The following is a 13,114-nucleotide window of genomic DNA, read 5'->3' as shown; positions in this document are numbered from 1 at the left end:
ACAGGGGAGCACTATATAGCATAATGTGAGTGGGGGGTACTGTGTGGCATAATGTGTACTGGCAGCTCTGAAATATGACATAGGGTGAACTTAAGCACTACTGTGATTCATAAAAGAAACTAGGGCACTACTATGGGGCATAACATTAAATAAGGCTCTACCATGGTTCAGAAAATGAACTAGGGCACTATTATAGGGCATAAAATTAGCAACTGCTGCAGAGAAGTGTCTCTTTAGGAGCATTGAGACGGGGGGCCCTACAAAATGTTGCTATGGGGCCCACAAAGTTCTGGCTACGCCCCTGTGGAACAGTTCAGTGATACTAGTATATGTGTGTGTGCTATAGCAGTGCAGTGTAACCCGCTGTGTATATGCCCTGGAGCAGTGCAGTGTAACAGGTGTGTGTGTGTGTGTGATGGAGCAGTGTGGTGTAACATGTTTGTTACCCAGGATGGGTACTTCATTTGTATGTATTGGAGGGGTGTATATAATCACAGTATATTGGGGGATATGATATATATAATGTACTGTATAACCCCAAATCGTCCAAACATGATACTTCGTAAGACGTCTCCTATGTGTCGGGCAGCCATACCTGGTTTCCCTTCAGACAGAATTTAAAGAGAAAATAAAGTTTTTAAAGGAGAATAGCTATCTACCAAAACTGAGCAAACACATTCTATACTTGCTGTTTAAGAAAAAAATATTTTAGTTTTATTGGTGTTTCAATGAAACAATCTTTCATATAATTAATATAACTACTAATATAATTATAGTAAAATTTGTAATAAATACTGATACTAGAATTAAAGAAATGATATAATGATCCTTCATTACGTATATATTTTTGGATACAATAGGTTAAACTGGGCATTTTCAGAACAAAATGAGTATCTGTAAACTGTGGGAATTAAATATGAAACCTTACATTTGTGCTACATTATTTTTCCTTTTCTTGCAGTCAGAGTACCATTACGAGTATACAGAGTGTGACAGCAAGGGCACCAGATGGCGTGTAGCAGTGCCACATGTGCCAGGACTTTGTACGGGACTGCCAGACCCAATCAAGGGCACAGAATGTTGTAAGTACATTTAGACAATAAATTGACTAAAGAGGCACCAACATTTTCTTTGTGTGGGTAATAGAGATTTAATAAAAATGATTGGTGCAGTTATACAGTAAGTTGCAATTTTATATCCCAAGAGAACTAAATCTGTGGAGGGTGCCGGCTCCTGACTGCGTGTGGAATCTCGCGTGAGTAGCGAGATCCCATGCATGTGCAGAGGAGCCAGCCAGGCACGGAGACACAGCGCTTCAGCAATGAGCTTAAGCGCTGTTTGCTCTGTGGGACATCGCTGGAGTGGGGAGCTTTGGCAGACAAGATGTTACATCTTGTTGTCCCTTCCTGCTTCGCCTTGGTAATGAGGTGAAGCAGGAAGTGTTATTACGGCTAATACAATATGGATGTCTTCCCAGCTTCTCCCACTCCACCTCCATCCACAACCACCCAAGTGCAAAATGTGTGATAGTTAGAAATGGGAAACGATTTGTTATCATTTGTTATCATTTTGGTGTATAAGCACAGTTGAAAAAATGGCAATTTGCGGGGGGAGGGATGGAGTACAGAATGCATTTCCATTCACCAATGTGTTTTACATGCAGTTAGGTTGCAGTGGAAAAGTGACACTACCTTCATGTGTGACTATAGAATAATGGGGCAGATGTATTAAGTCTGGAGAAGGCATAAAGTGATAAAGCGGTGATAAGTGCAAGGTGATAACGCACCAGCCAATCTGTTCCAAACTGTTAATTTACATATTGGAGCTGATTGGCTGGTGTGTTATCACCGTGCACTTTTATCATTTCCTTATGCCTTCTCCAGGCTTAATCTTACATCTGCCCCAATGAAGTGGACTCCACTTATATAAGGAAGTCCCCAGCAACACTCCTGTGCCAGAGTATAGGCTCTAATACCTTACTAGAGCATTTTGCCTTGTGCTTCCCGGTGTTCTGCTTTAGGGGCCAATTCAGAGATTGATGCAGCCGCGTCCGTCTGGTAAGGCACCCGCAGGTCTTTTGGCATTGCGGGAGCTTGGCTGAGACGGGGGGGAAGGGGGGGGGGTATCGCAAGCACGTCATGCAACCGCTACTATAAAAAAAAATGGTGATGGACCACCTGCAAGCGTGCAAGGGTTAACATCTAATTGATGCATCCACAGTTAAATTGCGGATGCATTGTTAGGTGACGCCACACAAATGCTGGGTGGCCTTGCCCTGTGCTGGGCAGCCCCCTGCTTGTGTGGAGATGAACGCAGATTTTGCCACGGGAAGCAAGATCTGTGTCCATCTCTGAATAAGCCCATTAGTGTCCTGTTTCTGGTTCCTGCCTTCCCTGTGCTTCACTCCTAGTTACTGCCTTCCCTGTGCTTCGTTCCCAGTTCCTGACTTCCCCTGTGCTCTGCTCCAGGTTTTGTCATCCTAGTGTTTGCCTCCTGACTCCATACCCATGCCTAACCTATTCGTTCAGCTCCAACCCTGTCTGTCATCTCCAAGTTTAACACCCCAATGCAAATGACCAAACCATCACCAGTGTATATCAGCTCGTTCTTGGGAACCCAGACAGAGGGTCACGACCTGCATGTTGGGCACAGCGATATGCGGATGAACACCACTGGCATGTTAGACTCCGCACCTCCTGTATTGGGTCTTAGCCAATGAGTTTTGTGATGTTAGTGTATTAGAATGCTTAATATTTGTAGATACTCCCTTACCAATCTGTGTAAGCCTGAATCTTCAGTGATGGTCCCTAGGATCAGGGGGATGCTGGGAATTGGGTGGTCCAGTGTGCAGTGTGTCTGGAGTTGGTGATGGAATAAACAGCACAGCAGTGAACTCGCATGTCTGTGTCCTGATGACTGGATTTACAAACATATGAACAAAACATGGTGTCAGAAGAAGTTTAACTTGGACTGCTAGTGCTCTGTGTGTGAAAGAATCCTGCAGCAGTCTGTAAGGCTGTGATAGTGTCTGCAAAGCCTGCTGTGTGCTCCTCTCTTCAAACAGTGAGTAACCATGGATAAACTGGCTCCTCCAACCGGCATGCTGATGTCTGGTAACTTGTCTGAAAACTGGAAAAGATTTAAGCAAAGGTTTAATATATTTCTTGCTGCATGTGGAGCTGATACAGAGGCTGACAAAACTATGGCATCCATTTTCCTCCATGTGATAGGAGAGGATGTGCTGGACACTTATAATAGTTTTCAGTTTGCTGAGGGGCAGAATATGGTGCTATCTTCTGTAATGCAAAAGTTTTGAAGATTACTTTGTGCCAAGGAAAAATGTGACATATGAAAGATATAAGTTTTTCACATGTGATCAGAAGTCTGTAGATGGATTTGATCAGTATGTTACAGAGCTGCAATCACTCAGTAAAACTTGTGAGTTTGGTGATTTTAAAGGATTCACCGATTAGAGATTGTATTGTCTGTGGAATACCTGATAATGGACTCAGAGAGAGATTGCTGAGAGAGCAAGACCTAACACTAGAAAAGGCAGTGACTATGTGCAGATCTGCAGAAATAACTAGATTTCAAGCCAAAACGTTACACAAGGACGCTGATGGTGCTGTCCATGTAGTGCAGAACACAGAGCCAAGCAAACCTCCTGTGAGGATACTGGGTTCCAAATCACTCAGTCATGGTGGTAGATGAAAAACCAACAGTGGTTTATTGAACAGAATGGGTTATAAACAGCTCAGCACACTTCTGTGATCCAATTCTACACGACAATTCCCTCCTGGAACTCCTAACAGAACATTACTTCTTAGCCAGTCTCCTGCCACTCTCTGACCTTCTCTCTCAGATCTCTCTCAGATCTCTCTCACTCCAGCAGAGATCACTCCTCTTGTTATACCCTCCCCTGTCTATTCATCACACAAGCTGGTCAGTCAGGAGTGGAGACGAGGTGTCTGGACTCTTGTACACAATGGAGTGCATAGGATCAGATTACCTGCATCTCCATACAGAACCTGTTTACTACATAACCTACTCATCCTAATCACATCTGAGCGTACAGCTAGGACTTACATTACAATGAACTGATTTAACTATGTTACTAACACTCTGGCCTAGACTTATTCAGTTAACAATTACATTGAATATATATAATAACCAAATAAACTACATATACCAAATATAACAGATAAAATATAACTGTACAATATAATAACCACACAATACAATACAATACAATACAATACAATATTGCCTAGCATATAACTAATAACATATTGGCAATTGGTGAAGTCCATGTGTAGGACCAGGGCTAGGAAAGTAACCATGTGTCTTTTACCACTGTGCGACACAAAGCGCCGGCTGTGTCATCACGTGTCGTCACACCTCCATTCTCAAGAATGAAGCAGTCTAAGCCATAGTCTAATAAGGAAATGTGTAGTAGATGTGGAAATGCTCACAATCCTAAAATGTGCCCTGTTTATGGTAAAACTTGTATGAAATGTGGTAGACTTAATCACTTTTCCAAATGCTGTAAAATGAAAAGGGAAATAACTACAGTGCATGCTGTTAAACAAACAGAGGAATTCTTTGTGGATTGCATTGAACTTTGCAGTGCAGATAAGAAAGGATGGATTGTCCCTTTAACTGTGAACGAGATTGTCATTACCTTTAAGCTTGATACTGGCGCGTAGGTGAATTTAATATTGTTTCAAGACTATAAGACACTTAGAGTAAAACCTAAAATTCATCCAGCCAAAGTGAAAGTTACAGGGTACACTGGGGAGGAAATTCCTGTGAAAGGTACATGCTTAGTGACACTAAAATATAAGGGACAACAGTTTAAAACATCTCTACTGATTGTGGATAAAAATGTGCAACCGATTCTAGGATTAAGTTCCTGTGAGAAACTAAGCTTGCTAAAGAAAGTTTTTATGGTGACATCACAAGTAGAAGATGACTGCAAATCGATGTTTACAGAATACAGAGACTTGTTTGAAGGTCTAGGTTGTTTACCTGGAGAGCATAAAATAAATATAGACACGCAAGTTTCTTCAGTGATACACCCCTGCAGAAAAGTGCAGTTTATGCTGAGAGAAAAACTGAAACAAGAGTTAAATCGCATGGAAGCCTTGGGTGTGATACAGAAAGTTGATGAGCCTACTGAATGGGTAAGCTCCTTAGTAATTGTTGAAAAGAAAAATGGACAACGAGGGGGAGACAGATATAAGAAACTTTGTCTCAGGGAGAATTATTGGATCCACAAACTCAGAACCCTTGTCCCCAAAGGGCTCAATGAGTCTATTGAATTCGATCCTTAAGCTATCTTATGAGCTATGAGTCTATTAAATTAGATTCTTAAGCCATTCTACAACAATTGCCCTGCCTCCTCTAAACCCCCCCCCCCCCCCGATTATTATTATTATTCCTTCTCCATGCTTGTGCCAATGTTAATATTCATTATTGAGAGGTTTATTTTAACCTATTTTATTTTATTTTTACATCCTATGATTCCCTTATAAATATGTCATTATAACATACTTTAAATATTGATAATCCTCTGTCCCAGTCTTCGTGACACAGTGGTATTATCCCTCGTGTCAGTAAACCTAAGTTACTCCGGTTCGATCTCATGTTCGAACCGTGATTAATATTTCGATCATTGTTTACTCTATATTATTATTATGTTATTATTTTTATTTTTTATTATCATTCATTCTTTATGTTCATGCTAACATTATTGTTTAACTTTGGGAGGTCTATTATAACCTATGACCCCTGTATAAACATGCTATCATAATATTCTTTAAATGTTTCAAATGTTGATAATCCTCTGTCCCAGCCTCTATGGCATAGTGGTATTATCCTATGCGTTGGTAAATTTAAGTTATCCCGGTTCGATTCTAACCGTGACTAATATTTTGAACAATGTTTATTATGTTTATTATTTTCATTGTCATTATTCTTTTATTATATATTTTCCATCTGTATTTGCATAACACATATTTGCACATATTATTATATAGTTCTATCAATATAATTAATATAATTTTAGACTCCTTGGTTAAAATATTATTATTACCATTATTATTTTTACTTTGCGCCCCTTGGCTTCACTCTTTGTTGTTTTATTCCATTTATTTATCATTACTTATTATGTTTTATTATTATTAAGTTTATTAATTTTTTGAGCGTTTTTATATTATATTGAATTAATGTAGACACATTTTTAGTACTTTTAAAATGTTGAGATTATGATATTTGTATCAGCTTTGTATCCCTTGAGAGCCGATGTATGTAATTAACTAGGAGCAATCCAATGAATGTTCACACCTGTACATAATTAACTAATTATCCTGCTTTAAAAGTGGATCCGGATTGAGGCTGGTATATTCCTTTGAGAAAGTCACGGGTCACGTGATGAAACGCGTTAGGCCACGCCTCCTGTCTGCACACCTGCCGAGGTATCCTATTTGAAAGCATCAGCGGGTTTGATCTCCCCGCAAGCCGTCCTTCATTTTCACAGAGATCCTAGAATAGCCGCAGATCTCAATTCACTAGCCGCTCGTATCAACACACGGCTCCCCGTCAGCCGGATAAACCAGCACACGGCTTATACTTTACAGTGAATCCACGGCTCCCTCTCCCCGGCGGCATTCGCATAGTGGGCATTGCAGGACACATCGCCGAGGACGCTCTGCTTTGGACCAGCCCACCTAAGGAGAGGTAACTGAACAGTAAATAACACTGGATCACTCCCTCAATAATTATGGGATGTCTACTGCACTGATCATTCACTTCTAATCTTTAACCTTACGGCTACTACCATCTATTGCTTTCCAATAAACAGCTGGACTCTATTTCCTTTTGTGGACTTTTATATAGAGAACCGACACAATTTGGTGTCTGTTTAAACGGATAAACTGAGTCAAGGTGTGCTTTTTATATCCAACAATTAATGTCATCTTTTACTGCTATTTTATGCTTCATTAATAAATCATTTATATACATACATCGGCTCTCCTAAAATTGTACTGTCCTTTCCCTGATACTTTGCGCAGCTGATTTTGTCTGTTTCTATATTCTCCAACCAAACACCCACATAGTGTTTTTCAGCCGCGCATATATCAGGGTAATTTGATTATTAGCCTCCTGCAGTTGAGGCGCTGTAGAAGCAGTCCTTGGTTTTTTCTACAACTCAGAATATGTCTAGACCCCAGAGATTTAAACAAAGCTATTAAACGAGAACATTTCAAACTACCAACCAGAGATGATGAAATGTCGCAATTTGTGGGAGCAAAATGGTTCAGTAAATTGGACGCATCTTCAGGATTCTGGCAAATGAAGCTAGATGAGGCCAGCTCAAAGCTTTGTACATTTAATATACCAGAAGGTCGATACAGATTTCTTCGACTACCATATGGAATATTGTCTGCTCCAGAAGTATATCACAAAAAGATACACATGATTTTTGAACATATTCCAGGTGTTGAAACAATATTGGATGACATTATTGTCTGGGGATCTACAAAGGAAGAACATGATTCTAGATTGAGACAAGTAATGGAACTTGTCAAGAAAGTGAATCTAAAGCTAAAAAAGGACAAATCTGAATTTGGCGTGAATACACTTACCTTATGGGCGACGTGGTCTCGGATCAAGGTGTAAAACCAGACCCAAGGAAAATATCGGCCATAGTGAACATGGAACGTCCTAACAACAAAGACGACATCTGAAGATTCCTAGGAATGATTACTTAGGAAAGTTTTTCTCAACTCTCTGAATGAACAGCCTCTCTTAGATGGTTGTTGGACAAAGATAACGAGTGGATGTGGTCACATGAACAAGAAGAAAGTTGGCAAAGCTTGAAACAGATAATTACAGAGTAACCAGTGTTAAAATTCTTTGATCCTGCGAAAAGAATAAGAATTTCAGCAGATGCTTCGTAATTTGGCCTAGGCTCAGTGCTGTTACAAGAACATGAGGATACATGGCAACCAGTAATCTATGCATCAAGAGCACTGACAAGTGCTGAAACAAGGTATGCTCAGATAGAAAAAGAACTTCTAGCGATCACATATGCATGTGAGCGATTTTATCAGTTTGTGTATGGTCAAACATTTACAGTGGAAACTGACCACAAGCCATTGGTAGCTATCCTGACTAAATCATTACATGACTGTCCCATGAGAATTCAACGAATGCTTATCAGACTACAGAAATATGATGTACACTTGCTGTACTGTCCCGGCAAATACATGTACATTGCTGATACACTTTCTTGTGCTGTGGACAAAAGTGAAGGTTCCAAAAGTCTGCTGGATGAAGAGATAGAAGCCTATGTTAATTTGATCGTAGCTTCTATACCAGTGTCTCTTGCAAGACCAGAACAGATTAGGAAAGAAACGGAGACAGATGACACAATGAAAGTGTTGAAAGATATCATTCTGAAAGGTTGGCTAGCAGAAAAACATGCGTGCCCGTTGTCTATCCATGATTATTTGATGTACCGCAGTGACTTTACAGTTGTCGATGGTATTATTTACAAAGGCAATAGGTTTGTCATACCTGCACGACTAAGAAAAACTATGCTGTGCAAGATACATGAAGGCCACTTAGGAAAAGAAAAATGTAAGCGGAGAGCGCATGAAGATATGTATTGGCCAAGAATGAACCAAGACATAGCCGTAATCAATTGCATGAAGTCAATCTTTGCAAGGCATGGTGTTCCTATGGAAGTGTTCACTGACAATGGTCCTCGGTTTTCCAGTGCTGAATTTAGACAATTTGCTGATGAGTGGGAATTTGTCCATACTATGTCAAGTCCCCACTATCCACGCTCAAATGGGTTGGTGGAAACTTCAGTAAAAACTGTAAAGAGTCTCATGAAAAAAGCTCAAGAAGGTAAAGAAGATTTCTACAAAAGTCTTTTAATCTACCGCAGTACACCTTTACAGAATGGACTTTCTCCTGCACAAATGCTGATGGGAAGGAGGATTAGAGCAAATCACCCGATACATGATGAACTGCTTAATACACATAACTCAGCGTTGGTCAGACTGAGTAAGGAACGTCAACAGGCGAAACAGAAACTGTTCCATGACAGGAGAATAAGACGCTTATCTGATCTAAAATCGGGTGACCAAGTCCATCTCGGAGATCACGAGAAAGGTATTTGGGTGCAGAAAGGTATTGTGCAAGCACAAGTAGCACCAAGATCTTACACTATACGTACAGAGCATGGAACGGAAGTAAGAAGAAATTGGGTGGATTTAAGATCTCAACCTAACCATGAAGACAACATGACTGAAGAATACCCTTCATTTGACATGTATGATGATCCTGATAATGGTGAACCAACCATGATTCTAGAAAGGTCCAACATGGTCGATGAAACACAGACTGTTTGTGAAAGACCCAAAAGGGAAATACGCAGACCTGAGAGACTCATTGAAACGTGTCAGATGTTCTTAATATGACGTTGTTAATTGTTGCATTGAAGCATATAGGGCTTATCTTTAAAGAAAAGAGGATGTGATGTTAGTGTATTAGAATGCTTAATATTTGTAGATACTCCCTTACTAATCTGTGTAAGCCTGAATCTTCAGTGATGGTCCCTAGGACCAGGGGGATGCTGGGAAGTGGGTAGTCCAGTGTGCAGTGTGTCTGGAGTTGGTGATGGAATAAACAGCACAGCAGTGAACTCGCATGTCTCTGTGTCCTGATGACTGGATTTACAAACATATGAACAAAACAAGTATTCTGTGACAGAATACTTTGGCCCACCATGGATGATGTTGGTAATCTGTCTCCTAGAGAGTTGTTGTAGCATCTCCTCTTCAGATCTGAGAAACTCTCTTGCAGCTGGTCAATATTGTTCAGTCACAGTTTGCACCGCTTTTTGCAGTGTCCATTCAAGCTGCGGGAACCTCAGCACCCTTGCAGATTCCAAATCTCACAAAGTTTGATGGGGGTCCTAAAAGTTGTTGGGGCTTCCTAAATCAGTGTTCGATTCAGTTCAAAGTTCAAGTAGCAAATTTCCCCACAGATACCACAAAGGTGGCTTATGTCATTTACTTATTGTCCGGACTAGCTCTATTGTGTATTGCTGTAGTTGGTAAAGAACAAAGTGGGCACGTCTCTCGGTGTAAGCAAGTCTTCCTACACACCAGAGCTACCCTTGGTGCTCTCCATAAAGGTATATACATTAGAGATTTTGGTGAGGATTGGTGCTGCCCAGTGAGTTATTAGCAAACAAAAAAAGTTAGCAGTTGGGCAAAACCATGTTGCACTGCAGGTGGGGCAGATGTAACATGTGCAGAGAGCAAGTGCTTCATCTGACCTGGTTGCACAGGATGCACCCAGTCAGACAGCATAGGATGAGAAATTTCCCGCTGCTGCCACTCTGAGGGACCTGAAGGTCCCTCTGTCCCGTCCCCCCCGCGCACCCTTTCCCAGTGTTTGCCATGCTGCAGATCACTGCTGATCAGTCAGCACTGCAGGACCCCTCACCCAGTGGCTGCAGACAATGGCAGCCACTGGTGAAATGTATTTTAACCTCTGCAAGCCCCCCTGTGTACTGGTGGCTGTCCCGGCTTTTAAAATGATAGCCGCGATGTTTCTGATGGTCATGATGTTCTGATGGTGTTGACCGATGTTCCAATGTTTGAAAACCCAATCATTTTTTTTTTTTTTACAAATATAAAAAAAAGTTGTTGTTTTTTTTTAAAAATTTCAAGAAAATCATTTTGGTTAAGTTTAAAATTAAATACCTAAAATTTTCACCTAATTCACAAAAAAAAAATCAGTCAGTTAAGTGGTTAATGAGGACATTCAAACCTCTAATTAAAGGCAGACGTAAAAGGGTTATTCTAATACAATAAGACCATACAATTAAAATTTAGACCTCATGTACGTGGTCCCGGTAACTTGCTAAATCCTTGGAAAATATTTAGTATACAGTATTATCCAAACAGACCACAACATACTGTAATGGAGATCTTGGGAAATTTTGTTTTATATATTTCTGGAACACATCTTGCGCATTACGTAACCCAAAAGACATACATAAATATTCATAATTGCGATCACGCATGTTAAAGGATGTTATCCATTCATCACCAGCTCTTATCCTGATTTAACTTGTATGCCCCACAAAGGTCTGATTTGCCCCCTTATCCTATCAAAGAACTCTGAAATCAGGGGTAACGGGTATTGATCTTTTTATGGTGACGGCGTTCAAACCCTGGTAGTTGATACAAGGTCTTAACCCACTGTCCTTCTTAACAAAGAATAGCACGGCTACTGAAGGTTGCTTAGATTCTCTGAAGAACCCACGTTCAAGGTTCTACTTGATATATTTGGAAACTGCTTGGGTCTCAGTTATTCACAGTGGAAAGACTCTTCCCAGGAAAATGCCTACCTGAGGTAGCAGCTTGATAGCGCAGTCCCATTCCTGAGTAGCAGGTAGCATTTCAGTTGCCTTTTTGCTAAATACATCTAGCAATGTGGTACTTACAGAGGGTCATGGAAGTCTGATTGTAGACAAACATATTTGATGACACGGAGATCCCTAGGACAGAACTTGAGGTTTGCTCCAATCTAGGATGGGATCATCCAATCGTAACTACACTAGGCCCAGGATAATAGGGTTCCAGCAGATGGTAGCACATAGGAGATTAAGTCCTTGTGGAGGATGCCAACCTGCATGGTCAGAAGCGAATGGCAGCTGTACAGATATATTCTCCTACATCCATTGCTGGAGTCTCCTTAAACAACCCTTTTAGTTGCGCCTAGTTGTGAGCACATTCACTAATGCCGGATGTCTTTTGATGCATTTTTTCCCTTGCTATATGAAGACACATGAGCATACTCTGCTGATAAAAATGATATGTCAAGGACTTTGTGGCTGCCTTCCTACCTGCACTCAACACAAGGTTCCACCACATTATTCCCCAGGTTCCCTGCATCCACTACCAGTGCCCAATCATACTAGGTCCCACATAACCATGGCCTTTGTTACAGTTTTGTCTGCCTGCCAAGGTATTGACACATCTGGGTAGTAGTGTGTAGGTTCTCCAAGGCTCCTCTGAAAGGGTTGCCCTCAGCACTAAAATTAGCCGAAGTGTTCATAAGGGAGATTTTCAGCTTACACGGGTTCCCAAGGACACTCTTTCTCATCATGGGGTGTAATATTATTTCCAGGTTCTGGAGAGTGCTGTGCTAGTGCTTTAACATCAATCTGAGTTTCTCCTTGGCCTATCATCCCCTGAGCAATGGGCATACGGAGCGCATAGATAATTATCTGGAGAAATGTGTTAGAATCTACATTTCCACTAACCAAGATGATTGGGCTGAGTTTGCCCATAATAACTTTTTTTACAAGTCATCTGGCCACTCTCCATTCTTCATCCAGTATGGGCAACATTCTGTCTAACAGGAACCTGCCAGCCGTCCAGTGAGATACGTCTTCAGTATTTGTGAAGAGGTAAAGAATCTAATCAAAGTCTTTTCTCTATACAAGTCCTTTGTTGACAAGAAGAGAAGGAGAGCTCCTTCTATTAAACCAGGTGTGGTTATCAATTTAACATATGCGGTTGAAAGTTCCTACCATGATGCTGGCACCAAGATATATTGGGCCATTTCAAATTATCCAGGCAGTTAATCCTGTGGCTTTCCGAGTGAAACTTCCTGGCATACATAGAATACAAAATGTATTGCATGTTTTCCTCCTAAAACCTCCAGTTCTCTATCGTTTCTCCACATTCAGCAGACCTCTTCCTTCCATCCTGGTGGATCATCATGAAGAATATGAAGTTAAGTAGATCATGGAATCCACAGTTTCTCAGTGCTTAGTCCAATTTCAGTGGATTGGAAGGGATATGGTCCTGAGGAACGCTGTTGTGGTAATGCTTCAGTTTTTTATGCACCTCAGCTTCTATGGAGGTTTCATTAAAATTCCCCAACAAGCCATTCTGTTCAGTGCCCACTCTTAGAGTAGGTGTAAAGTCACAGCATGCCAGACACTGGCGTTCAATTACTGGGTCCAGCAGCGCTGGTCTCCGGCTCTTGCAGAGCAGTGGGCAGGAGATCTCTGGTGTGC

General features: G+C 41.0%; 1 protein-coding gene across 4 annotated transcripts in view; it reads left to right on the top strand.

The window, feature by feature from the left end:
* The window catches only part of LOC135041630 (endosome/lysosome-associated apoptosis and autophagy regulator 1-like), a 480,370-nt gene that overhangs the window by 156,770 nt on the left and 310,486 nt on the right, over window positions 1–13,114 (top strand). For 3 of the 4 annotated variants that reach the window (XM_063954952.1, XM_063954950.1, XM_063954951.1), the window contains exon 3: window positions 962–1,082. In XM_063954952.1, coding sequence (XP_063811022.1) covers window positions 962–1,082 — 121 coding nt within the window. Of the gene's footprint in view, window positions 1–961; window positions 1,083–13,114 lie in introns of those variants that run through there. The other variant, XM_063954955.1, reaches the window with a different exon arrangement.

This window comes from Pseudophryne corroboree, chromosome 2 (genome assembly GCF_028390025.1).
Source record: "Pseudophryne corroboree isolate aPseCor3 chromosome 2, aPseCor3.hap2, whole genome shotgun sequence".
Lineage (NCBI taxonomy): Eukaryota > Metazoa > Chordata > Amphibia > Anura > Myobatrachidae > Pseudophryne > Pseudophryne corroboree.
This window is presented reverse-complemented; position numbering and strand designations above follow the sequence as displayed.